This window comes from Sebastes umbrosus, chromosome 3 (assembly GCF_015220745.1).
Source record: "Sebastes umbrosus isolate fSebUmb1 chromosome 3, fSebUmb1.pri, whole genome shotgun sequence".
In the NCBI taxonomy this organism is placed as follows: domain Eukaryota; kingdom Metazoa; phylum Chordata; class Actinopteri; order Perciformes; family Sebastidae; genus Sebastes; species Sebastes umbrosus.
This window is the reverse complement of record NC_051271.1, coordinates 18,188,474-18,213,542: the sequence shown is the minus strand read 5'-3', so window position 1 is coordinate 18,213,542 and position 25,069 is coordinate 18,188,474. Positions and strand designations below refer to the sequence as shown.

Genomic DNA, 25,069 nt, shown 5'->3' with positions numbered 1-25,069 from the left:
TTGTGCTTTGTTAAGAAAGAATGTTAACTATGTAGGACTGTGGCAGAGGTGTTTAACCCCTGGCTATATGGCACCACCAAGCTTAAGTCCCTGACTTGTAATTATTACTGAGGCCATTTGTCAGAGAGTCATGAAAGGGTAACTTACCTGGACCCTATTTTCCCATGTTTTTGTGTCTGAGTGACTAATGGGAACAAGACTTTCTGAAATTGGTGCAGTATTGAGGGAGAGCGCTGCAGATGGCACCCGCTAAACGGGCTGCAAAAATCATATCTCGCAACTCCTCACAATTTACTGTATGTCCTTTCGTCCACACCCAAACGGCGTTTTAGGTCACTGAAAACTGATCTTTTGTAAAACTTTGACCAGGTTGAAGATTTTCAGAAACTCTGTTTTCAGTGTTCAGTTTTTGGCTCCTTTGTGAGGCTACAGTTACAGTTACTGTACAGTTAATCTTCCACTATGGAGAGCCTAAGTCACGCCTCTTGGGGTGGACCCAATGGGACCTTATTTGTTTACAAAAATACCTGTGTACATGTGGACTAGGCCTTAGTGGACGTACATTGACGGTGAGGAGTTGCCCCGAGCGATTACATTACGGCCCGTTTAGCGGCTGCCGTGTGCAGTGTACTCCCTCAATACTGGACCAATTTCAAAAATTGTTGTCCCCGTTAGTCAGTTAGACATAAAAACATGAGAAAATAGGGTCCAGGTTGAAAAGTACCAAAGTTCCACTTTAAGTCGTAATCATGAGCTGACCACAGACGGATGACAGATCAACAGTTCAACAACTGAGCACCAGTGGCAGGGTGACCACATGCAGTAACCTCTTATTCTATAATGCAGGAGCCAGAACGCAAACTTTCAGAACCCTCGGTGTGAGAACACCCCCCTGATTGGCAGGGAGTCCCCTCCACCCTCTGTAAGTGCACACTTTCTAGAACACACTCTCCCTCCACTATCTTCCAATACCCACAGTGCTGCTGGGAAATATTCAAAACCACAGAGATGGCATTTTATAGCTGTAGAGTGTAATGAAGGAAGCATGGTGTTGATAAATGTACTTGTATCTGATGTTTTTATAGCATGCTAGTGTGGATATTGGAAGGTAGTGCCCTATCCCTACACCACTGCAAGTGTCCTCTGTGCTCAAACTAGACCGTGATCATGGATCGTCTTTACCAAGGTCATTTTGGCAGCCTGGGATAACTGGAAGACTGAAAAGAAGTCTGTTGTTAGTAGGATTTGCACTTGCATCAAAAGAGAGGCTTGTCTCTTTTGATAAGTGTGATTGTTTGGTCATGTTAGACACAAAGTTGTCCTCTATTTCTGATGTAAAAAGTCTGGTTGGTTTCACTGTGGCTGTCAGTGCCATGTGAGGAGAACTTGTCGACCACGAGTAATCATTGACAGGAACCTCTTGGGATTTATTTTAATATTTAGAAATGTAGTGCATCAAACCTTTTCTTCAATACCAAAAGACCCAATTCTATAGCATCAAATAACTAATTCAAATTGATCAGATAAATGAACACTTGAACATTGATCACTATAAGAGATTATTATAACCGCATTTTTGTTGAGGTGCGTCATTTCTCATGCAGATTACCATCTAATTGACATTTATTACATGAATAGAAAGTAATGAAACGGACCGCTTCGCTATTTACTGTCTCGCTGCCAATTCTCCTGCCTCTTCCCTCACCGAGGGTGAGGCATTACCGTTTTTTTGGCCAGCTCTGCAGCGCGAGCGTGCATGCAGAACGGCGCCCCTTTGCCAGGGCTCCTCGTTCTCTCACCCGGTAGCGGTATGGAGGGAGACTGGCGCCGGTCTGCATACGTGCTGCAGAGCTGGTTGAGGATTGACAAAGCTTCACTTTGGGGGTATTACGTTACCAGGCATTATCAATCCACTTGACGAGGGCGGCTTCAACCACAAGTGCTTTCTCCGTGCACATTTGTTTTTTAGTCAGAGATGACTTTCCTTTTCCCGTTAGGATATCAATGTGCACGCAGGATCAGCCTCAGGTATCCAGCCGGACAGTAGATTGTCCGTAAGGCAAAGTATCAAGGGAGTAAAGTAAAAAAACAAAATTCAATAAAGTTAGTCTAACTTAGTTTTAAAATGTTTTTCCATATGTTGTCATGTATGAAAAATGAACACTGTAAGCGGACTACTCAATTACTGTAAGAAAATGATTTAAACAGCGTTTGTATAGGAATGATTCCGTCCCAAACTTTTGATCCATATAAGCGGTTTCCACTGTACCTAAAATGACAGAAACCATCTTTGGGATAAAATGTATTTGACGTGTACTTTGACTTTTTAGTTTGACCCATGTCCCTTCCACTAACATGGAGGAGGCGGGACTTATGACCTATACTCCAGCCAGCCACCAGGGGGCAATCCAGATGTTTTGGCTTCACTTTTGGAGAGCTGTTATGTCGTCCGTCTTTATATACAGTCTATGATTCACACACCTACTCATACAGCGATGGTGGCGGATCTAGCATTATTACTTTTAGGATACATTCCTTGCTGGCCGTGCCCCGCAGTGAAGATGAAACATTTTGAGCCCAAACCTCTAAACTTCCTGCTCCCCCTCCCTTCCCCCCTCCCGTTCCCACAGTGTGTCTATGTGTGCATCTTCTTGTCGAGGTGTATGTGTCCTCTGTTTCTGTGCCCCCTCACCCTTCACCATTAAACAGTAACAGGAGCACACGTTTTCCCACCTCCACTGTTGAACTGTAGCAGCCACCAAAAATGGCCACGATTCATCACTCTTATTAGGCAGGGCCGTGGACCGGGCCGCCGTCTGCAGAGTGCTCACCCATCATCAGAGTCTGCAGCGATGTGGAAACCAGAGACCTCCAACAGTAACTAGCTAGCTGCTCACAATAGACCACTAACTCATACCAGGCTAACCTACTACATCAGAACTAGAGCACTAACTACAAACCACTGACAAAATGAACCACATCTGCTAATTTACAATAACATCATCCAAACCTTAATCAGCTGCTCTATAACCAATAACTGTTGTAATCAAACCCCCGGCTGTCCAAATGACTGGTCAAAGTACTTCTGCTGTACCTGTTTGTATTTGTTTGCCTCACACGTCATAATCCTATCAATCTATCTATCTATCTATCTGTCTATCTGTCTATCTGTCTATCTGTCTATCTATCTATCTATCTATCTATTTATCTATCAATCTATCAATCTATCTATCTATCTATCTATCTATCTATCTATCTATCTATCTATCTATCTATCTGTCTTTCTATCTGTCTTTCTGTCGTCACATTTCTTGATCTAATGTACATTATTTAAAGGGCCAGTGTGTAGCATTTTGGGGGATCTATTAGCAGAAATGAAATATAACATTCATAACTATGTTTTCATTAGTGTATAATCACCTGAAACTAAGAATGTGTTTTTTAGCTTAGAATGAGCCCTTCATATCTATATAGGGAGCAGCTCCTCTTCACAGAGTCCGCCACGTTGCTCTGCCATGTTTCTACAGTAAGCCAGAACGGACAAACACTGGCTCTAGTGAGAGCGTTTTTAGGTTACCTGAAGGCCACCGTAGTTCTCCGACATGCTTGTGAAACTGCGGTACTGCTAGCTGCTATTTGACTTCCATTGCTCCTAAAGTAGGGTTATAGAGTGGTGAAGGGATGACGTATTTTTGTAGGCCAACCAAGGCCTATTGAAGGAGGCTGGGACACGGGCAGACACGGGTCTTGGGGTAGGGGGTACAACACATGCACATGCGTTGCGATTGGCTCAATTTCGGCGAGTGCAGACCACATTTTTACCGCGCATGTGTTGTACCCCAAAGATATGAGGCATTGATGATGCGTGACCCAGCCTCTTTCAACAGGCTTTGAGGCCAACCAGGAAGTTAGCATCGCCCTGGTTCCCTCAACAAAAAGCCAATGGGATGTTTTCACTGGGTTTTGGATTATTGCAGAAAATAAGCTCTGTGGCAAACACACATTTATGACAGCAAGATAATCTCCACAACTGAACACCACTTTTATGATTTTTGGAGTGTGAAGGCAATCGGCAGAAATAAAAAGCTAACGTTAGGCTATAAACAAACTACACCACGGTCACATGATTACGAGTATACACAACGAGGCTGGAAAGGCGAACGAGTCAATGTGATGACGTTTAGTTGTCTCATTTAGCCGCTTGTTAGCAACTGCCTTTTTTGTGTCTTATAAAAGCTTCAAAATTCGTGAGTGGGATATTTACTGACATATTTTATATTGTAGGCATCTAATTAAAAACCCATTCAGAAAACCCTTTGACTTTGAGACACGTGAACAGGGAGTGCTAAAATGCTAATTAATTTCTGGGTTTTAGGACTCATTCCTTTAACACTCTATTATGCTAAGGATGGCCTCTGAGCGAGGCGAACGGCGTTACCACAGTTTTGCACTCGGCGGCTCACGTTACCGCAGTCTTGGAAAGGGAGGAGTGAACCGAGGGGTGCTCAGTTGGTTGCAAACTGCAACCACAAAACTAGAGGCCGCCAAATCCTACACACTGTCCCTTTTACTGTGAGACTGTTTCTACATTACGTCTTCTATTCTTGAGTCTAAATACAACTTGATGATAATCCAAACATGTTTTCTTCTTCTTCTTCTTGTTACCTTCCCTCCTGCTTCTAATTGTTTCCCACCTCAATTTCTCCCTCTGGTTGTCTTCTTCCCCGACATATTTCCCGCTCTTCACTCTTCTTCTACACCCCCTCCTTCCTTTACTGTCTTCCACCTCTTCAGTACACCTCTAGTATGAGAGCAAAGTACCTGGCCACCAACCGACCGGACCAGAACCGACGCTCCGTTCCCAACGACCAATTGGACCCGGCTAGCCGGCCTCACCCCGCTGCCCGACCACAGTCCTCAGTCCACTAGAGACCAGAACCGCATCATTCCACCCTCCACTACTGCCTAAATCCAGTTTTCACAGCCAATCAGAAGATCCAACTCAGAGCTCAACCAGAGCGGAGTGTTTTTAAAGCACCGACAGGACCCCCCGGTTAGTCAAGGTCCACTGAATTTCACCAACACCGACCGGTTCACCAGAAACAACACAGTCAGAACTCATCAACCAAGCACCTCAGCGAAGGACTGCACTCTGAACGTCGACTTCTACTTCTCACCACAAAATGATCCAAAAGTTAAAAAGCCGAAGTCCATCCTTAGTGGACATACACACACCGAGCTGCTCGTTCCACCGCTGCTGTGACGGATTAGCCCACATACCCACAATGCACAGCAACTAAACCGCCTTGGCTCCAGTTTCTTCTTCTACTGTTCAATTCTCTCCACTGGGATCCGTACACTGCCCTCCAGTGGAGACAGCTCTCACCACCCAATCCTCTGACATCTTTACATTCAGACCGCACACACGCACACACACACGCACACACATACATACGAACACACACACACACACACATACACACACACACACTGTACAGACCTGTAAATAGTAAACATGTGCTTTACTCTCATGAGAAGTAGACTGTTGAATCATTACTGGTAATGTGGTGTGCTGCGTGTTTATCATGGAAGTCTTTGCTGTATCTCATACAAACACACACACACACACACACACACACATAGTCGGACACATCTGTATAAATAACAAGCCAGTGAATTAGAAAGCCATGTTTAGATAGAAACAGCACCACCGCGTCCACATCCTCTTTAGCTTAACATTGTCGTCTAACTAAGACTTGAATCGTGAGCTTGAAAAGCGTGTCCACGTCTCTCTCTGTGTTTGTTTACGTGCACATGCAGTACACGTGTCGATTAATGCATTTTGATCATGAGCCAGGAATCCTGTTGTGTTTTGAACTTTTGGGGCATCAGAGCGAGAGATGAGGGACGTAAGAAGGCTCAACCTGTGCCAAAAAACTCTGGATGCCTGATTCTGCCCTCTTCTCGTCCTCTACTGCCTCCACATGTCTCAAAAAAGGGAAAAAGAAACTCACATGGAATGTTTTCCCTCCGACTGTAAATAAAAAGGGAACGGGAAAGACACTTGAAAAAGGAAAACGATGGACAGAAACAGAGACAGGTGCTATGTACGCCAGTCAAGGTCCCAGAAGACGATTGGGACCGAGGATTTTTTTTTTTTATTACTTTAATGTTTTGTTTTCATTCAGGGATGTGATCAGGAATATAACAAGCAGTAAAAAAATAAAAACAGCTTTCCATGATTTCTGAATGGAAGTCCCGAAATCCTGGAAAAAATCATGTCCCTGATAAATAATGTTACATAAAAGTGTTGAAGGTGGGTGTTTTGTTTTTATGTTTTATCATGAGCTGAATTCAGGATGTGATACTGTGACCAAGTCTTCTTCTATACTGCTTTGTGCTTTTATTTTGTTAACTGGTGACCTTGGATCGACCTTTAGCCACCGGCCTTTTTTTTTCTTTTCTTTTTTTTCTTTTTTTACCCACAAGCACAAATTCTCTTCAAGGTGACTTTGCGAGACGGAGAAATACAACACACTGCCAGTGGTTTCTCCTCCCGCTCTGAAACTCTCTGTACAGTGTATAAAAAACTGTATCCGTGAACCCGTGTGTGTGTGTGTGACATCACTGCAGCGTGATTGGCTGTTGCTCTATCTCAGTGTTACTGCGTGTATGTACAGTGATCGGTGTGTCTGACTGGCAGCATCAAGCGAGGGCCGGCCTATCTAGCCTGAGTCATTTCTACACAGACGCCGCGCATGCCCCTCATACACACACATACACATACATTAAAACACATACATGCTGTACAGACATTCAATACACACACCACCGTTTCTTATAAAAAAAAATCCCTACTTATGTCCTGTTTACATTCACATCTAGAGCTGTAGTAACTGCACGCCCTCCCCACGGCTGATAACCATTTGCATTATGGGTGATGTAGTAGGTAGAAACCACATTTCAGAGAGGAATCTAGTAGTTAGCTGAGCGAGCAGAGCCCTAACATTTCAAGCACCATTCCTGTACAGCATTTTAATATTTTATTATTAATCAATGACCACTTCTCGTATTAGCGAGACAATCTTACATGTGTGATTTTACTAGAAAGAAAATGTCCATGTTATGGTAACAATGCTACCTATGGTCTAGTACTTTACAGTGTTTTTTGCACCATAAATGCAAACAGTGTTAAGATCTGTGGGACTAGTCACTGATTAATGGCCTTTCATAATGTTTTTAAACTCTTACAACACTCTTCATATCACATTTTTTTTTTCTCTGTCTTGTAAAGATCAAACTTTAAAGATAAAATAATAGCTAGCTGTTTTGTAGGAGAATAAAGGCAAGAGCAGCGTTTTTCCTCTCTTATTAATGGTGAATGACTCTCTGTCTTGCAATGTTTTAATAAAACTATTCCAGTGTCGTCTGCACACCTGACGTTAAGTTGTATTTGAATTCCTGTGCGATGATTTCTGGGATTTAACCAATCTGGTACAGTCTGTCTCGATGGAGAAAAAAAAAAAAGATCACGTTGAAGAGTCGGCGATGTTTGTGTGTATATGTGGTATTTACAGGACTTCAAGTACACCTCTGTCCAGATGTGACGGACAAACAATGTTTTCTATGGCTGTTTTTATTTTCTGATGGTTTAACTAAGGTATTAATGATGTACATGTCAAAACTGTGGTAATGATATCATTCAGCCTGGAATAAATGTTTTAAAAAAAGAAATTAAAGCAACTTTAACGTACTGATCAAGACTGCGGGTTCTTTTTAATGTGAGTGAATGAGCAGAGGTTTCCGTCAAATGTTAATAAAACATCTAAAAACAACAGATGGGGCACCCTGGGACAAAAGCTTATCAAATGGGTCTCAGTAAGTCAGTTATTGGGTCCTTGATTTGAAAAAGTTTGGGAACCACTGCTCTGTCAATGACAAGATTAAAGGAACAGTGTGTAGGATTTGGCAACATATAGTGGTGTGGTTGCAGATTGCAACCAACTGAGTACCCCTCCGCTCACTCCTCTCTTTCCAAAACTGCGGTAATGTGAGCCACCGAGTGCAAAACTGTGGTAACACCGTACCTATGCCTTACCATAAGAACACTACTTTTTGAGTAACGGAGGTGAGACGGTGCCTGGAGGTACCACGGTTTTACACTCTGCAGCTCACGTTACCGCAGATTACAAGCGTGTTTGAGAACTACGGTGGCCTTCAGGTAACATAAAAAAGCGAAGGGCTCTTACTAGAGTCAGTGTTTGGTTTGTCTCTTTCTCGAAAACATGGCGGAGCAACATGGCTGATATGAAAACCAGTTAGTTAGAGGACTACTTTGATCAATGTTATCTAGAATTGACTCGACTTTTTGTTAAATGGAAATATGGAAAATGAAGCTCATGTATTTTAGATGTGAGGGATGTTACAGGTCTGATGATGCACTTGCCACCTCTGTTTTTGGTTTGGTTCATTAAGAATATTCTAATATAAATTATTTATAAAATATAATACATCCAACTTTGTTAGCGATAGAATGATAAAGTACTGGGCTTATTTCGGTCTTTGTCCCTGGTGTGTACACAGTCCATGGACCTTTACAAAGATGTCTTACCTGAGAGAAACTTTAAAATACTTACGTTTGAATGAGGGCTTTCAATTGATCGCAAATTAATGGCATGTACCTTAAAGGGAGATTTGTCAAGTATTTAATGCTCTTATCAACATGGGAGTGGGCAAATAAGCTTGCTTTATGTAAAGATATGTATATATTTATTATTGGAAATCAATTAACAACACAAAACAATGACACATATTGTCCAGAAACCCTCACAGGTACTGCATTTAGCATAAAAATATATGCTGAAATCATAACATGGCAAACTGCAGCCCAACATGCAACAACAGCTGTCAGTGTGTCAGTGTGCTGACTTGACTATGACTTGCCCCAAAACTGCATGTGATTATCATAAAGTGGGCATGTCTCCTTTGAAAATGACCATGCCAGTTTTTCCTCGGCAAACTTTTGCATAACTTTGGAGCGTTTTTCATGAGGTAGTATGACATGGTTGGTTCCTCAGGTTTTCCTCAGGTTTTCTAGTTTCATGTGATGCCAGTCTCTGGGCCCAATACAACCTAAAAATTGCGAGTTGCGTTAATGCGTTAAAGAAATTAGTGCTGTTAAAAGCGTTATCGCGTTAACTTAGTATTATTGTTGGGTTGCAAGTCTGTTGACTGCTTGTGAAAGGTTCCCTTTCTCCCTTTTCACCAGGCCCTGTTCCCCAAAACTAACAGTGTTTTTGTGTTTGTTTAATTATTAATTTCAGTCAAATGTTTTAGTTTATTTGATACATTATTAATTGAGGGGTATAAACGACACAAGCGTGTTTAGTTTGTTTTATGAGCTGATTTTTGTTGTTCTACCTGGGATGTTGGTGTAAATTAGCTGCTCAGCTGCTCAATCAGGGGAAGTGCAAACAGGTTTGTCTCATTATGTCCTCTGAGCAGGGACGGGCTGGGCTCTGTTATGATGTGAGTCAGGTAAGACTATAATATTTGGTGTTCTCATTGGTATGGAAGGGTGCCCATAGATAAATTGAGATGTCAGCAGTAACTTAGAGATTTTACATTAATGATTTGTTCATTCTTCTGTGTGAATTTGGTTGCTTGTTCAGTGTAGCTCACCCGATACTTACGTACCTGGGGAAGTGGTAGCTTCCAGTTAGGTCAGGCTGAGAAATCCCATTCACTGGAGTAAAGGGAAGTGGAAAAAGGAGTTGGCAGCTTGGTGTGAGGGTGCAACTTTCTTTAGTTCTGTGTTCTTTTGATTCAGCTTAAATGTATTTTTATATAAATTCCTGGGTTTCATTTTGCCCTTTTTTTTAGTAATTGTTTTGTCAATAAATGCTTTTTTTCCACTACTCCTTAGGGTGACCAGACCAATCAAATGTGGGATAAAGAGTGGGACAATGTGGGACACGTTACCAAGGCTGAGAGGTGGTCTACAATTTTGATATAATGTCTATCTAACTTAAATAATAAACATTTCTATTCTGCCCCTTATCTTGTAACATCTCTGTGCTTTGCCCGGATGCAACCATAGATCAGCACATCTCTTTTTGAGCCAAACATTTCTTGTCTCACATGAACTGTGTCGCTTCATGTCGTATTACTGCCGGTGTGAAATTTAAAAATAACTGTCAAACTTCACAAAAAACTCGCCTTCCACCGGTTTCACCCACTAATAAGAGGTCTTGGTTGTAGTTGCATTTCTTTTTCTTTGTGGTATTTTCCGTAGCGTAGCAAAGACGGTGACAGGTCAACCTGCACTTGACCCAGGTGTGCACAGTTTGATTGACGGCAAACAGCCCCGTCATGAGAGCCTGACCTTCTTCACAGCCATTGGATAAAAGCCAGAAAAGAGTCTGCAGTGGTTTGACTTTTGTAAAGTGGGACACCTGGTCACCCTACTACTCCAGTTTATAATCCTGGTTCTTCAACATCCCTTTTTAAACTTGTCCGATGCCAAACCACCTCATCTGCCCTTTATATTTGGTTGCAACACTACACCGATGACTCAGGACAAGCAGCAGTGACCAAAACTAGTTTTTTACTCTTTGCAGTAACACATGCAGCCAGCAGGTGTCACTCAGAAGCATATTAAACCTCAGAATAACCTCACAAATTCACTACTGTGTGTCACTATTTGTCTAAGTACTCCCTGTGGTCCACACAGACCGACATCTCTGAGAGAGGCCATGACACACAGAGGCCTGCAGTCCGCTAATGTTTTGGTTCTGCCTTTATCTCTCCAGGGTCTTGTGCATGGCTCAATCAGATAAGAAGACGGCTGTTGTTGTGGGGTTACGGTCGGATGCCGGAGGGGCCGGGGGTCTCCAGACAGGAACCCAGCAGCTCATAAACAAGGTCAGAGGTGAAAGGTGGAAGCGGTGTCCCTTACAACCCCATTTAAAATCACCCCAAAGTTTTACAAGCACACAATCACAGAAACAAATTCACGTCTTACGGACCAAAAAAGCTGTTTTTATTACATGTCTACATACAGTCCAGATACTGGAGAGAGCATGCACGCTTCAAAAGCAACAGTTCATCATATACATTCATTTAACAAGGGATAGAATTTAACTTAATAACTTTCATTCAGTTGTAACAACTGCTTTCAATGCACAGAAAGACGACCCAACATGAGTCATTTGGGGAGATCTTTGTTACACTGCCACTGTGTAACGTTATAGAAAGCGGGCTTACATCATAAAGGCAGGTGATGTCCGCCACTTTGGAAGAATACTTTGTAACCGAGGCCTCACTGGATGAGTTCAGAATATGAGATTAGTTCATGCAGAGTTTCTAAAAGATGTTCATTTTCGTATTTGTTTTCTTGCCAAGAGTTAGATGAAAAGATCTATACCACTCTCCTGTCTGTATGGTAGCAGCCAGTTAGCTTAGCTTTGCACAAATACTGGAAACGGAAGGAAACAGCTAGCCTGCTTTTGTCTGAGGGAAACCAAATAATCTTACCAGCACCTCTAAAGCTCATTAATTACCACTTTATCTGACTCTCGTCAAGAAAACAAATTAGCGTATTTCCCCAAAATGTCGAAAAAGTATTTTTAAAAAATATTATGAATTGCAAACAGCAGAAATAAAACAGCAAAGTGCAGTCATGATGATATACTTCAGAGAAATGATAATACTGAACACTGACAAAATAAAATAATGAATGTTAATGTTGTTCCTTCATCTTTTCACTGTAACAGTGTCATGTAAATCCAAACTGATTAACACTGGAGCTTGTGGGCAACCGAGTAAGTAACGTATTCACAGCCGAGAAAGTGGAGAGAAGACACTGAAAATGTGAGGAAAATCAGATCAGGCTACATTAAACAGCAGCAGATTAGTCTCTAGGGATGATAATCTCAATCTGTCAATTCGTCTGTCGGTCCATCACTTTGGTTCAGAGTGAAATATTGCAAAAAACTATTGAGCGTATTGTCAATAAATTGGTACAGACATTAATGGCTCCCAGACGGTGAGCGCTTTAGTGACTTTAGGGATTCTCTGACTTTTCATCCAGCAACACCAAAACCGCCACTTATCCAACATTACAGGATTAGGATAATTGCGCTTTATTACAATTTGGGTCTTACTTTCGTGCTTACTTGGGTCTTACTTGGGTCTTTCCTCATCATTTCTATCCTGTAATAATAACATTGTCTCTCACCATATTAATTACAGAGACCTGGAAATGTGGCAACATCGCTAAAAAGAAGTATTGGTGGGGCAAGATTGAACCTGTTGAGGTTTTACACAGTTTTACAGTGCAATGGGATTATTACTGACATTTCAATGTGTATACTTTCAGTTTTAATTCCAAATAAAGTGGTTTAAATCCTTTGACTTAAAGGAATAATTCAACATTTTGAGAAATAGGCTTTTTTTTTCTCGCATTTTTGTTGAAAGTTGGACGAGAATATTTATACTTATGTTAAACATAAAAACTACAGCCAGCAGCTGATTAGCTTAGTTTAGCACAAAGACTGGAAACAGGGGAACCAGCTAGTCTGGCTCTGACCAACAGTAACAAAAATATGTTACATCTTGTTTGTTTAATCCCAACAAAAACCTACACAAAGTGTAAAAAAGACAATTTCATGAACTATCTGATTGTCTGATTGCTCATGTTTCTTGCCCCGTCTGATGTTGTTGTAGCTGTGCTTGGATCTCAGCAGTTACTTTGTTGAGCACACAATGTTATCATAACTAATAAAGAAACAAGATACAAGAGACCAAAATGACCATCTCAGCCTTAATATGAAATGTCACATGTTATGATAGCAGATTAAGTACAGCTGAAGCTAACAAACAGACAGCTGAGCGTGACGAGGTGCAGCTGAGGCTGATGGATGTCGAGCGTAGACAAGAGGAAAGATAAGGTTATAACGTTTGGAGCTCATCCCAACTCGTCACATATGGCTGCTTTGTCACGCCCCTTGTTGTCACTTTAGGATTAGGCAACAAAACCACTATAGTTAGGTTTAGGTTACATGGTTGGGCTTACAACTACTACGTTTTTAAAGTGAAAATTAAACTGAACATTGTGAACACGATACACGAACAAACATCTGATTGTAACATGACGCACGGGACCCGAACAGCGGTTTCCTGGATGAAAGCCCTGTGTTTGTTGGACCCGCCCCGTGAGTGTCTTTTTTTGCTATTTAAAATACGTCACCACAGTCACTCCAGGCGCACTTTCTCAGAGCGTTTACTGTTGCCACACATGGATTTACATTATAGTTAGTGGTACGCTTCATACCGGTGCTAAGGGGTGCCTTGTGCATCGGTAACGCACGTCAACGGCCGAGACAAAGCGTCGGTATTTGACGCCCTGGGAATGAGAACGGGCTGTTGGAGCTGAGGCGTACAGAGAATAAATCCTTCTGATTTAGGTAACGTTTCCTCTCGTGCCACCCTCAGGATCTATAAAGAGCAAAGTTGTCTCTCCATTTTGACCTTAAGTCTTCTTGTCTGGTTGCACTTTTGACACCAAACAACAATTCACAGGGTCAAAGTTCAGGTGTCAAACTAATAAAACCCTCATAGTCCCTCATAAAAAAAGTCAGTCTACTACTCAGACTGCTGTCGGACGTGAGGAAAACATTTATGTCCAAATGTTTCTTCATCACGCCAGAAGAGGGCAGCAGTGAGACTCCTTCTCTTTATTCCTGGATGTGCAATGATTTCCTCCTCTATCAGAGAACATTGAGTCAAGCCAGACATTTACTTCTTCTCCTCCTCCACCACCAGTCAGTCTCTCTGGATGGTGTTAGTGTCGCCGGAGGCCGGGGCACCAAGCAGTGTCTGGGTACAGCAGACAATGGACCGACCTGAACCTGAGAGAGAGAGGGAAATGACTGTCACAATGCCTGGAAGCCGCCAACTGGGGATTTCAAAATAAGACTGTGAATACAATTAGCCGTGTGCATACATTCACACACACACAATGAACAAAGCCAGGAAGCTTGTCATAGTAGTAAAACATACGTTTACATAAAGGAGAATTGTAGTACACATGCTTTAAAGCCTTTCCTCAGACAGCTGCAGGGCTGTGTTGAAATGAAAAAAAATACAATAAACAATATCTATTATTGATTGTTTGAAAATAAATTTAATCTGTTTCAATTAACCCGTCCACCAATAGGTCAACAAGCTTATCTCATTACCTGCAGCCCTCCAGGCACACTGCCATCAGTGTCTATTGACAAGCTACAGAAATAATGACGATTAGCCCTAATTCAATACACAATGACACGATTACTGACTGGAGGACGAAGCAATGAAGGGAGAGAAAGAAAGAAGGGAAGCTGGGCAAATAAAAAATAAATCCCCTTAATGTCAGGAAGGGTTAAGATAAGATCAGCTGGTGTTTTGTCCTCCGTATTGTTTTGTTGGCCTGTGATGTCAGCATGTGAGGTGTCATGAACCCTGTACTGTAAACAATCTTTTGTGTTAGACTGAGCATCACAGGCTAGCATTCACGGACTAAAGTCTCATCATTTTCTTCATTAGCATTTAGCATAGGTATGGTGGCGCATTGGGGCCTTTGTAGGTAGAAGAAATACAAATACGGAGCTGGGGAAGGGGGGTATTATTACAAAAAAACTCTGAATTTCCAAGATTAAAGTTGTAAATTTACGAGAAAAAACTTGAATACTCAAAAAAAACCTCAGAAAATTGTGTTTTCTTTGTCAAGGAACCAACTACGTCGCTTCACTTTGCAAGGTTGTACAACCTCATCACACCACAGATGCCGCTACTTACCGTGTATTATGCCTGTAGTGGATGACCTCATCAAATTATAGTTTGCAATCAGATTTAGCAATAAGGACATGGGCCCCCCCAAACATGGGCCCAATGGACGCAGAAAATCGCCTGAAGATCCAGGTACTTTTCCAGTCAAAAGTCGAGCTTTTGCTATACAGTGTTAACCTGGGGGGTGAACCGAAGGGTGGGCGATATGCTTCTGCAACTGACAGCGTTATCAGCTGTTACCGCTGTATGAGCGCAGTGCAGAGCGGTTTCTGTGGGCCAGTGGGGCACACTCACATGCACTAAAAGCACGCACGGCCAGCCCGGCTATATCAACAAAGCACGGAGAAGCTCTGATTACAACACACACAGAGGGAGAGTGACTTCATTCTCTGCTCAGGTAGACATTACTCCTCTATATCTTTACATAGACAGTAGTTGTTTGCTGCTTTATTAATGCTCTGAATATCGTACAGACAACCTTTAATTACAGCCCCAGATGTTGCACTCTTTTGTACGGTGTTCCTTCTTGCATATCAAAGAAACTAAATAAATGTCATAAACTGCTAAACATAGATTTTACCTTGTAGGATCTTCATTTATTGAAAATGGTCCTTTCAGGTTGACAGTGTTTCTGCTGTTTTCCACTGTGCCGTAGCTGAGAGTCACCTAGAGGAGCAACAAAAACACAAGCTGTTTAGACAGTTGGCACATCAGTAAGTCTGTTTCTGTGTGTGTGTGTGTGTGTGTGTGTGTGTGTGTGTGTGTGTGTGTACCTGGTTGTGTATGTCTGACACCAGTCCCAGGTTCTCCAGGTGGGAATGGAACAACGCTGAGCGGATGAGGCTCACGCCCAGCAGCGCTTCCACGATGTAACCAACGGTGCAGTCGTCAGGGAGGTGAATGTGCTCAGCTGTCGCAATGAAGCTGCCATCACTGGACAGAGAAAGAGGTAGAGAGCATGAGAGGAGGTTTTATGATCAAGCTGAACGGGTCGCAAAAAGATCTCAGAATTTATCAGTGAGGATTTACCTGGCCCAGGGCTTCATCTTGAGGGCGAGGCCTCGGCTCAGACAGAATCCTGCTCCTCCTGTGGCGAACCAGAAACGCACCGGCTTCTGCACACAAAGACACATTTACATACATTATACAGCTCTGTGTGTTGTGCTGCAGTCTAGGGATCAGTGAAGGGCAAACCGATGTAGATCTCACGCTGAGCTCAGCAGAAAACCAGAGTGAACTTTTTTCAGTAACTTTTGCAACTTGAAGGGTAACTTCAATATTGTTCAACCTGGACCCTACGGATATTCAGATTTCACCACGAGACTTCTCCTTGAGCGGGAGTTGGACATAACAAACAGACCGGATCAAGAGAAAGGTAAGAAAAACATTTTATTTCTCCATAGGGGCCATAATGTTATCAGACATTTATAAGAACAATCTGAGCCTGTCAGTGGCAAAAACAACGCTTTTAGTAAACGTAACGTTACATTGCTCACTTTCCCTTGCAGCTCGTTTCCCTGCTGCCGGTTACAGTGTTATTCCTCAAAACTGGACCAGTTTCAAAAATGTTTGTCCCTGTTAGTCAGTTAGGCACAAAAACATGAGAAAACAGGGCCCAGGTTGAAAAATACAGAAGTTACCCTTTAAAGAATGTTTTTAAGAAGCGAGCGATCTAGATGAATATTTTAATTATGGAGCACGAAATATAATTAAATTTCACCATTTCAGTGGTGCCAAGGCTCTCCGTGGCCTCTATTGGTCGCTCCAGGCTGGGCCGGCCGATGTAGACGTCCTGAGTGTGACCGTACTGAGACAAGAGCTTCAGGAGAGAGCCAACGTTCAGGTAGTTATCATCATCGACGTGACAGAACCACCTGCAACAGATGAGAGTTAGTAACATGCTCTGTGTGTGTGTGTGTTTATGACACTGTGTGTGTGTGTGTGTCTGGATTGTGTCTTACTTCTTGCCAGAGTTAATAAAAGTGTCGTATTCCAGCGCCATTTTACAGGAGAGGGCCTGACGATTGTGAGCCGCTGAGCAGTTGGTGTTGATCAGGTGAGCTCCTGGTGATCAATAACAAACAAAGTAAGTAATGGTTATTATGGAATTAAAGGTACAGTATGTAGGATTTGGCAGCATCTAGTGGTGTGGTTGCAGATTGCAACCAACTGAGTACCCCTCCGCTCACTCCTCCCTTTCCAAGACTGCAGTAACGTGAGCCGCCGAGTGCAAAACCACGGTAACGCTGTTTGCCTCGCTCGGAGGCCATCCTTACCATAATAACACTACTTTAGGAGCAATAGAAGTCAGACGGCGATTGGAGTTACCAAGGTTTGGCACTCTGCGGCTCACGTTACCGCAGTTTCACAAGCATGTCGGATGTTACACACTGTTCCTGTTCCTTTAATAGGAAATATGTATATTTGATGAAGCAACTTTGACTAAATATTCGTTTCAGAAGCAAGAAAGATGTTTAAAATGTGATCCCATTACAACCCGACTGCTAATGAATATCCTAATTACACATTTTTCTGCATCGGGGTTGTACAATGTGTCCGTTAGTGAGAAGAAAACCTCATTTAAAAGTAAAACAATTCCATGAGTAAGATGAGGAAAGGCCTGTTGATAAAACTGAAGTGATTTCCTGCACTTCATGGAAACACAGTATTGCTCAGTCAGCAGCCTGGTTCCTGCTTTCCTGCTCACAGCCTGCAGATAACGCTGCTGCTACTCAGCGAAACTGCTGTGTGTGTGCGTGTGTGTGTGCGTGCAGCTCACCCATCCTCTTCCTCAGCTTCTCGTCCTCTCCATCAGTGAACACGAATATCTGTGGAAAAACACACACGGTTCATGTTATTCCAGCGGCCTTCAGTGACCAGCAGGGAAATAAAAACACCATTATACAGACGCTCTCACTGCTCCAACCATCATTGTTCATGGATGACTGTTTATGATCTCAGGTGAGACTCCACCTGTTTCCTCGGTCACACACACACTGACACACGCCAACAAACACAGCAGCAGCAGCAAGCACTGCTGATATTGGATGGAAGCCAAGACAAAAGGTAAGCCTCTTGTCTATCAGCAGCAGAGCAGCTGGTCTCAGCTCTGTCGCTGTGTGTGTGTGTGTGTGTGTGTGTACGTGTGTGATGAGTGACAGGGTCGTAGGTCACAGCGTACTCAGGAAGCCGTGTAGACCCCTAAACTTTCCACAGGAAGTAAACACACACCCTGGGTGCACATACAGAGTATAAATATTGTTTTGGCTCTGTACTCCAGGACAATAGATTTGAAATGAAACGATGACATTGAGGTTAAAGTTCTGAATCTCAGCTTTAATTTTAGGCTGTTTACGTCCATGTTGGATGAACAATGGAGGACTTGTAGTCCTTTTTATACATACATTTGTCTTTGTCCCCAAGGTCTAAGATAATGCAGCAGGACAATGATCCTGAACATACAGTATAGACAACGTATCCAAAGAGGGTCTTTTTTATGGCCAACCAGCGTAATGTTGTTGTCCAAGTCAGTCACATAACCTCAGTCCAATTTAGAAGCAATTTCACTCGCTGAAGATCAAACTGAAGGCAAAAATGTTCTTGAAACAAGCAACAAGAGGTAATGATGATGATTTCCAGCCATGCTAGCCACTCTGTGAGGCTGAACTACTGACGTTACTGTAACAGAGAATTTTTTTTAAATTTTACTTTTACCTAATTACTATTCATCACAAGTACTGTAGACCTACTTCACTACATTTCACATCCGTTACAGAGTAAAAGCAAAAGTCACATGATAAAGTGTGTGAGAGAGGAACAGAAGAAAGGAGATAAATCAGCAGCTGCAGGTGTGTCTGCGGCTGCATGAGGGCAGCTGAGCTCCAGACAGGAAACAATACATTATAAATGTTTGTGTTCACGGGCCAAGTTCAGCACAATCAAATCAAGGATCACATATGGGGTGTGGTTATTATAATTAGCATTATTGTACTAATAATGCTATTATAAAATACCTGCATTAGTTTTGCAGGTATTTTTGTCAAGAACCAAAGTATTGGACGAATTCAAATTTTGACGTGATGATGGAGCTAGATGAAAAGTGAAAGGACCAACCAGAGTTACTACAATTCATCCTCTGGTGACGGTGAATGTGTGTACAAAGTTTCATGGCAATCTATCCAATAGTTGTTGAGATATTTCAGTGCCATCCCTGGAGCTCAAACATTTCCAAGTGTCCAAGTTAAAACGGGGCTGACTTTGGTTGTAAAGTAGCAAAGATAATGAAGCAATTTAAATGTTGTCACATCGATGCCAAGTCGACTTTTGACCTGCAAACCAACAGATCATCAATATTTAATGGGTTGCTGCAGTGCAGGCCTGGCAGGATGTCAGCAGGGAGGATGCCAAGAGTCTGTTTATGTTTGTGCCAGTGAGCTACCTGATCTGAGGAAGTGCCTTAAACCTGCATTCTTTCTAACAGCCAGCAGGGGGCGACTCCTCTGGTTGAAGAAAGAAGTCTGATTGTATAGAAGTCTATGAGAAAATGAGCCTACTTCTCACTTGATTTATTACCTCAGTAAACATTGTAAACATGAGTTTATGGTCTCAATCACTAGTTTCAAGTCTTCTTCAATACAGCATGATGTTCATTTTGTAAATTATGGTCCCACTTAGAGTCAAATAGACCATAAAGCAGGGTATAAATCCAAGATGGCGACGGACAAAATGCTGAAGGCTTCGAGGCTTCAAAACAGCAGTCCTCAAACCAATGGATGACGTCACAGTGACTACATCCACTTGTTATATACAGTCTATGGTTTGTGCATTATAGCCTTCAGACATTATAGGGCTGTAAAAGTTAACACATTAACGCAACTTGCGATTTTTTAGTTTGTAGTGGGCTCAGTTTTAAAGCTAGAGTGAAGATACTGGCATCATTTGAAACTAGAAAACATAAGGAATCCATTGTTACCAACCATGTCATAATAGCTTGTCGAAATCTGCTCAATAACGCTCCAAACTTATGCTAAATTTTGGCGAGGAGAAACTGGCATGGCCATTTTCAAAGGGGACCCTTGACCTCTGACCTCAAGTCAGCTCACTGACACACTGACAGCTGTTGTTGTCTGTTGAGCTTGAGTTTGCCATGTTATGATTTGAGCATATTTTCTATGCTAAATGCAGTACCTGTGAGGGTTTCTGGACAATATTTGTCATTGTTTTGTGTTGTTAACTGATTGTCAGTGATAAATATATACATACATTTGCATAAAGCAAGCATATTTGCCCACTCCCATGTTGATAAGAGTATTAAATACTTGACAAATTTCCCTTTAAGGTTCATTTTGAACAGATAAAAAATGTGTGATTAATTTGTGATTAATCCCGATTAACTATTTTAATCGATTGACAGCACTAAAAAAAACATGTTTTTACTTAATTTTAAGTTTTCGTTAACTTATATATTTACTTTCTGTCCCCTAAAACATCTGTAATTTGTTCATCTGATTGTAAACATCCTCAAATTACAGATCAAAGTCAGCACCTCATAATCGCTGCTTCACTTCAAATCGCTGGAGTGCTGGAGTACAATAACAAACATGTGTCCTACTGTCTTCACTGAACTCACAACCCCAGTGAGGACAAGAAGACCAGGCTCAGAGGGATTTCCACTCTGCCATGCAGCACAAATTCAATAATAAATCTTTGGTACTGTGTGATCACACCGCTGCCTTTGGTAGAGAGAGAAAAACATCTCTGTGTGTCCAGCCAGCTGTGAGTTTCCGTCAGTCTGTTTTTTTTCCACTCTGAGCCTCTTAAGCCTCTAGAGAGCAGTCAGCTTCTGAGTCAGTTTATGTCATAGGAGGACAAGGAGGAGGGTGGGGGGTCAGAGTGAGGAGAAAATGTGGATTTGAAGGGGGGTCGGTGGTTTCGCCAGGACTTAGACAGGAAACAGCGACAACAACAACCACCGAGGTGGGAGAAAGTGGTGTCTGTGTGCATGTGTTTACTCTTGTGATCAGACACATTTTTAACTTCCCATGAGAAATCTGGTTTGTTCCCAGGGCATGTGAAGGTAACACTGTGAGAATGTGTTGCTGCATTTCCATTACTCAGCAGTCTCAGAGTATATAGGTGTGTCTGGGAAACAGGTAGAGTTACACCTGGCCGTGAGAGCAGAGGCAGGTATGCGTCACACACCAGCTGATTTCCCCGACATGGTCTCTATTTACATGTCAACAGTCTCTGTGCAGCATGAGATGGGACTTGAGCGAGGCCTTTCCTCAAACACTGAGGTTTAAATGGGAATCAGATCGACCGCCGTGCGCTCCGCAGCCGCGTCTGCCTTCGATTATGAGCTTTGAAGCCGCTGGGTGCAGCTCACCACAGCCCCATGTGTTTTACAGCAACAGATTCATCTTTGACTCACTCACCACCGTGATTCAGAACCAAAAAGCTGTCTGTTCGTAGCCGTTTGATCTCAAATATTTATCTGTGAGGCTCAACATGATCCCTCTTTCAAATCCAGTAGTCATGTTACGACTCATCCAGATCACAGGACTGCTGCTTGGTTTAATGATGAGGAAAAGATGGTTTCTAACAGGATCAGAGGCAGAAGAAGAATTCAGATTTAGAGCTGCGATGACTGGTCAATTAATCGGAAATCAACTGGTAACTATTTTGATAATCGATTACTTGTTTGGGTTGTTTTTCAATCTGAGTTCCCAGCTTCTTTAATGTCAGTATTTCCCAGTTTCTTTACTTCTTTATGGTAGTAAAGTGAATATCTTTGGGTTTTAGACTGTTGGCTGGCAGCTTGGACTTGGGGCATGTCTAGAAGGGAGCCCGCAAATTGCATAATCTGATCTGAGATCTGCAAAATTTTGCTGCCCGACGACCTATCCTAACCTTAACTATTCAAAGTCAATGCCTAACCTTAACTATTTTGTTTGCACCGCAAACCAAGCAATAAAACAAAGGAAGGCATAAGAACAATAAAACATGTAAAAGATAAGAATAAAACAAAGGAAGAGCGACGGTTAGTTAAAGGCAATGCTAAATAAATGCGTTTTCAAATGTTGTTTAAAAATGTTCACAGAGCTTGCATCTCTCTTGCAACACTAGTCCGCCTTCAGCTTAGTGGTGGTGACGTGTGAAATCATGCGACCGTGGTGTAGTTCGTTTATAGCCTAACGTTAGCTTTTTACTTCTGGGGATTGCATTCACACTTCTAAAATCATAAAAGTGGTGTTCATTTGTGAAGATTATCTCGCTGAACAAAACGTATAAGTATCATAAACGTTTGTTTGCCACAGAGTTCATTTTCTGCAATAATACAAACCCAATGCAAAAATCTCATTGGCTTTTTGTCGAGAGAACCCGGGCGATGCTAACTTCCTGGTTGGCCTACAAAAATACGTCATCCCTGCAGCACTTTATTCAGATTATTAACTTAAGTAAAACAATGGTACAATAGAAATATACTAAATTACACATAGGCTATAAGTCTGACTCAGGCTAAAGGGTGGCTCCTTGGTTGTAACAACATTTTAATGTTGAAACTGGTCCAGGTGGAGCATCATCTTAACTCCTTTATCTGTTGTTGGGTAGTTTATAGGCATTGAATCATATATTATATATGTTTTAACGCTAAAATAACCAGTAACTACAGCTGTGTCATAACTCTTGTGGTGTATAAATCACATTATTTCATTCTTAAATGTAGTAGAAGTAGAAAGATGAACAGAAAGTATCTTAAAAATGTATTTGTATGTCGTTTCCATCCACCTCTGAAGCTTACTTTCTTGACTTTCTCTGTTATTTCAAAGCCATGACATCTCAGTTTGTATGGTGTTTGAAGCTGTTTTTATACAGTGAGTCTCTCTGCATGTTGATGACAGTCTGAACTACAACTGAACAAATGTTTTGTTGTATTCGCAGCCTTGAAACAAATCTGCATCTCATCGAGACCATAATCCAGGATTCATTCATCCATATGAGTGCTACAGACTTTCTATTCCTCTTCATGTCCCCTGCTGGTATAAATAATGTCAACACGTTAGCAGCAGTGTGTTCGACCTGTTAACCCTCTCATCTCCCTCTCATACATTACAAAGGCCTCTATCTCTTGTTTTACAATCCAGCGGCAGCCTGGATCAAAGAGCTACTGGTCCCAGTCACATCAGGGGGATTATTTAGAACTGGCTTATTGCAGCAGGAGATGAGGGAAACCTTTATTATACATATACAACTTCCCCTGATATAGGAACTATTCACACAAGGATCACACTTTGCATAAAGTAACAGATAATGTGCATTTGAACTCAAGACAAATGTTCCTTCATGTGACCACCTCACCAGCTGATAAATCACATAAACACAAGTTTACAAGTAAATTCAAAGTATTATCTGGTAGCATGTTTATTCTCCTATTGTGTGACTATAGGATTTGCACAAAATAACATAATAAAGGCTAATAAATATTCACTTCCTGAATGGTTTGGACCTGCATTAACACAGCATGTAGCTTACTTCTCTTCAGGTTTCTAACAGCTGTCATGTTTTTGTTTATTTATCATTAAGTTAAAGTCCCATTTCTATGATTTTAACTGTATTGAGTCAGTTTGTGTCTTCTGATCTCTGTTTCTTTTTTTATACTTTATTTTTTCCCTTTTTTCGAGGTTGTTTTCATATATGCAATTTACAGTTTTCGTTATTACAATAGTTTATAAACCAATTTTTTAAGTAGTTGAGCTTATAGACGAACTCATTAAGTACACTAGAGAAAACAACTTCAACATTTAAAATTTAAATAAAATTAAGAAAATAAATAATAATAATAATAATAATAATAATAATAATAATAAAAAGAAAGAATAGAATTAAAAAGACAAAACAAAAAAATAAATAATTAAAAAAAAACAATAATAATAATAATAACAATAATAATAATAATAATAATATAATAATGATATAAAATAATAATAATAATAATAATAATAATAATAATAATAATAATAATAATAAAAAAGAAAGAATAGAAACAATAATAAAATAAAAATAAAACCCCCCAATAATAATACACTAATAATAATAATATAATATAATAATAATATAAGAGAGTAATATAACAATAATAATAATAATAATAATAATATAATGATATAAAAATAATAATAATAATAAATAAATAATAAATAAATAAATAATATAAGAGAGTAATAATAAATTAAATAAACAAATACGTTAATAGAAAATAAAAAGGTCTGTGTTTCTAAGTGACAGGTATATGAGATGAACTCTATAGTATACTGGCTCACCTGTTGCATGTTTCTGGAGATCCAGGTGTCCAGCAGGAGCTCCAGTCTCTGCCGGTGATATCTCCCGGTGGTCTTCACCGCTATGAACAGGTCAGCCGGTGAGAGATGCTCCACCGGTCCGGGGGCAGCGCTCCTCCTCGGTTGGCCGCTCATCGCTCGCCTCTCCCGGGTGAGTTTCCTGAAATACGCGGAGAAAACTTTCGTCGCTGCAGCAGCTGGAGGCTCCTCCGGCTCTCCGCTGCTCGGGTGTCCGACAGTGACGACCAGCATCCCGGTCACCAGCAGACAGGTGACCGCGGCGGCAGCAGCAGCGGAGCAGCTGAAGGTGCTGTCTGATCCACAGGAGGGTTTCCACATTGTTGTGACGCTTCTTTCATGAACAGAAACAAAAAACAAGTGAGTAAAGTTTCACAACATGTCCAGTGTGTGCAGCCTCCAGTAACAGAAGCCACCCTGCTGGTGTCCTCCAGTGGATGATGATGATGACCTGCTGCTGCTGCTGCTGCTTTATGTCACACTGAAGTTATTAACTCCTCCAGTGGGCGGGACCGGGTCTTGTTCAACCAGTGGCCGGTTTGAGCGCTCTGTGTGTGGGCGTGGTTAACCAGCAAAGAGGCGGTGAAGTTTCTGGATGAACATCCACATGGCAGCAAACAAGCCAACTTTATGTACTGTAAACTATGCAGCATTTTTACATGGTGCTTTGTAGGAAGAAGAAAAACATGGAGAAATTATAAAGACAATCTATAAATCCTAGAGATTTAAAGGGACTGTTTGTAAGAATCAGAAATGCTTGTTAACAGCGACACCTGTGGCCGTTAAGTCAACGAAAGTCAGCGTCGGGCTCGCACTTGTGCTCGCTCTACATAGATATGAACGAGCAGTGAGACGACACACGTCAACTAAAACTACAATATCAC

General features: G+C 41.5%; 2 protein-coding genes across 3 annotated transcripts in view; one reads left to right on the top strand and one right to left on the bottom strand.

The window, feature by feature from the left end:
* The window catches only part of LOC119484717 (protein tweety homolog 3-like), a 37,791-nt gene extending 30,034 nt beyond the window's left edge, over positions 1 to 7,757 (top strand). For both annotated transcript variants that reach the window (XM_037763758.1, XM_037763760.1), the window contains exons 14-15: positions 847 to 922; positions 4,795 to 7,757. In XM_037763758.1, the coding sequence (XP_037619686.1) occupies positions 847 to 922; positions 4,795 to 4,929 (211 nt within the window). In that variant the 3' untranslated portion in view covers positions 4,930 to 7,757. The remainder of the gene's footprint in view (positions 1 to 846; positions 923 to 4,794) is intronic.
* A 3,267-nt stretch (positions 7,758 to 11,024) lies between these two features.
* Positions 11,025 to 24,723, bottom strand: LOC119485655 (beta-1,3-N-acetylglucosaminyltransferase lunatic fringe-like). The gene is made up of 8 exons (XM_037765385.1): positions 24,150 to 24,723; positions 17,609 to 17,657; positions 16,791 to 16,893; positions 16,550 to 16,703; positions 15,859 to 15,944; positions 15,603 to 15,762; positions 15,410 to 15,495; positions 11,025 to 13,910 (listed from the first exon to the last, which is right to left on the bottom strand). Exons 1-8 carry the CDS (start codon positions 24,504 to 24,506, stop codon positions 13,844 to 13,846), a joined length of 1,062 nt encoding a protein of 353 aa, XP_037621313.1. The 5' UTR covers positions 24,507 to 24,723; the 3' UTR covers positions 11,025 to 13,843.
* Between the last annotated feature and the right edge of the window lie 346 nt (positions 24,724 to 25,069).

Excerpts from the sequence above, each read along its gene's own strand:
- LOC119485655 (XM_037765385.1), bottom strand. The coding sequence starts at position 24,506 with ATGTGGAAACCCTCCTGTGGATCAGACAGCACCTTCAGCTGCTCCGCT. Across the intron at positions 16,704-16,790 it reads TTTATTAACTCTGGCAAGAA|GTGGTTCTGTCACGTCGATG; the intron begins GTAAGACACAAT and ends CATCTGTTGCAG. Across the intron at positions 15,763-15,858 it reads AAGATGAAGCCCTGGGCCAG|TGATGGCAGCTTCATTGCGA; the intron begins GTAAATCCTCAC and ends TTCTCTGTCCAG.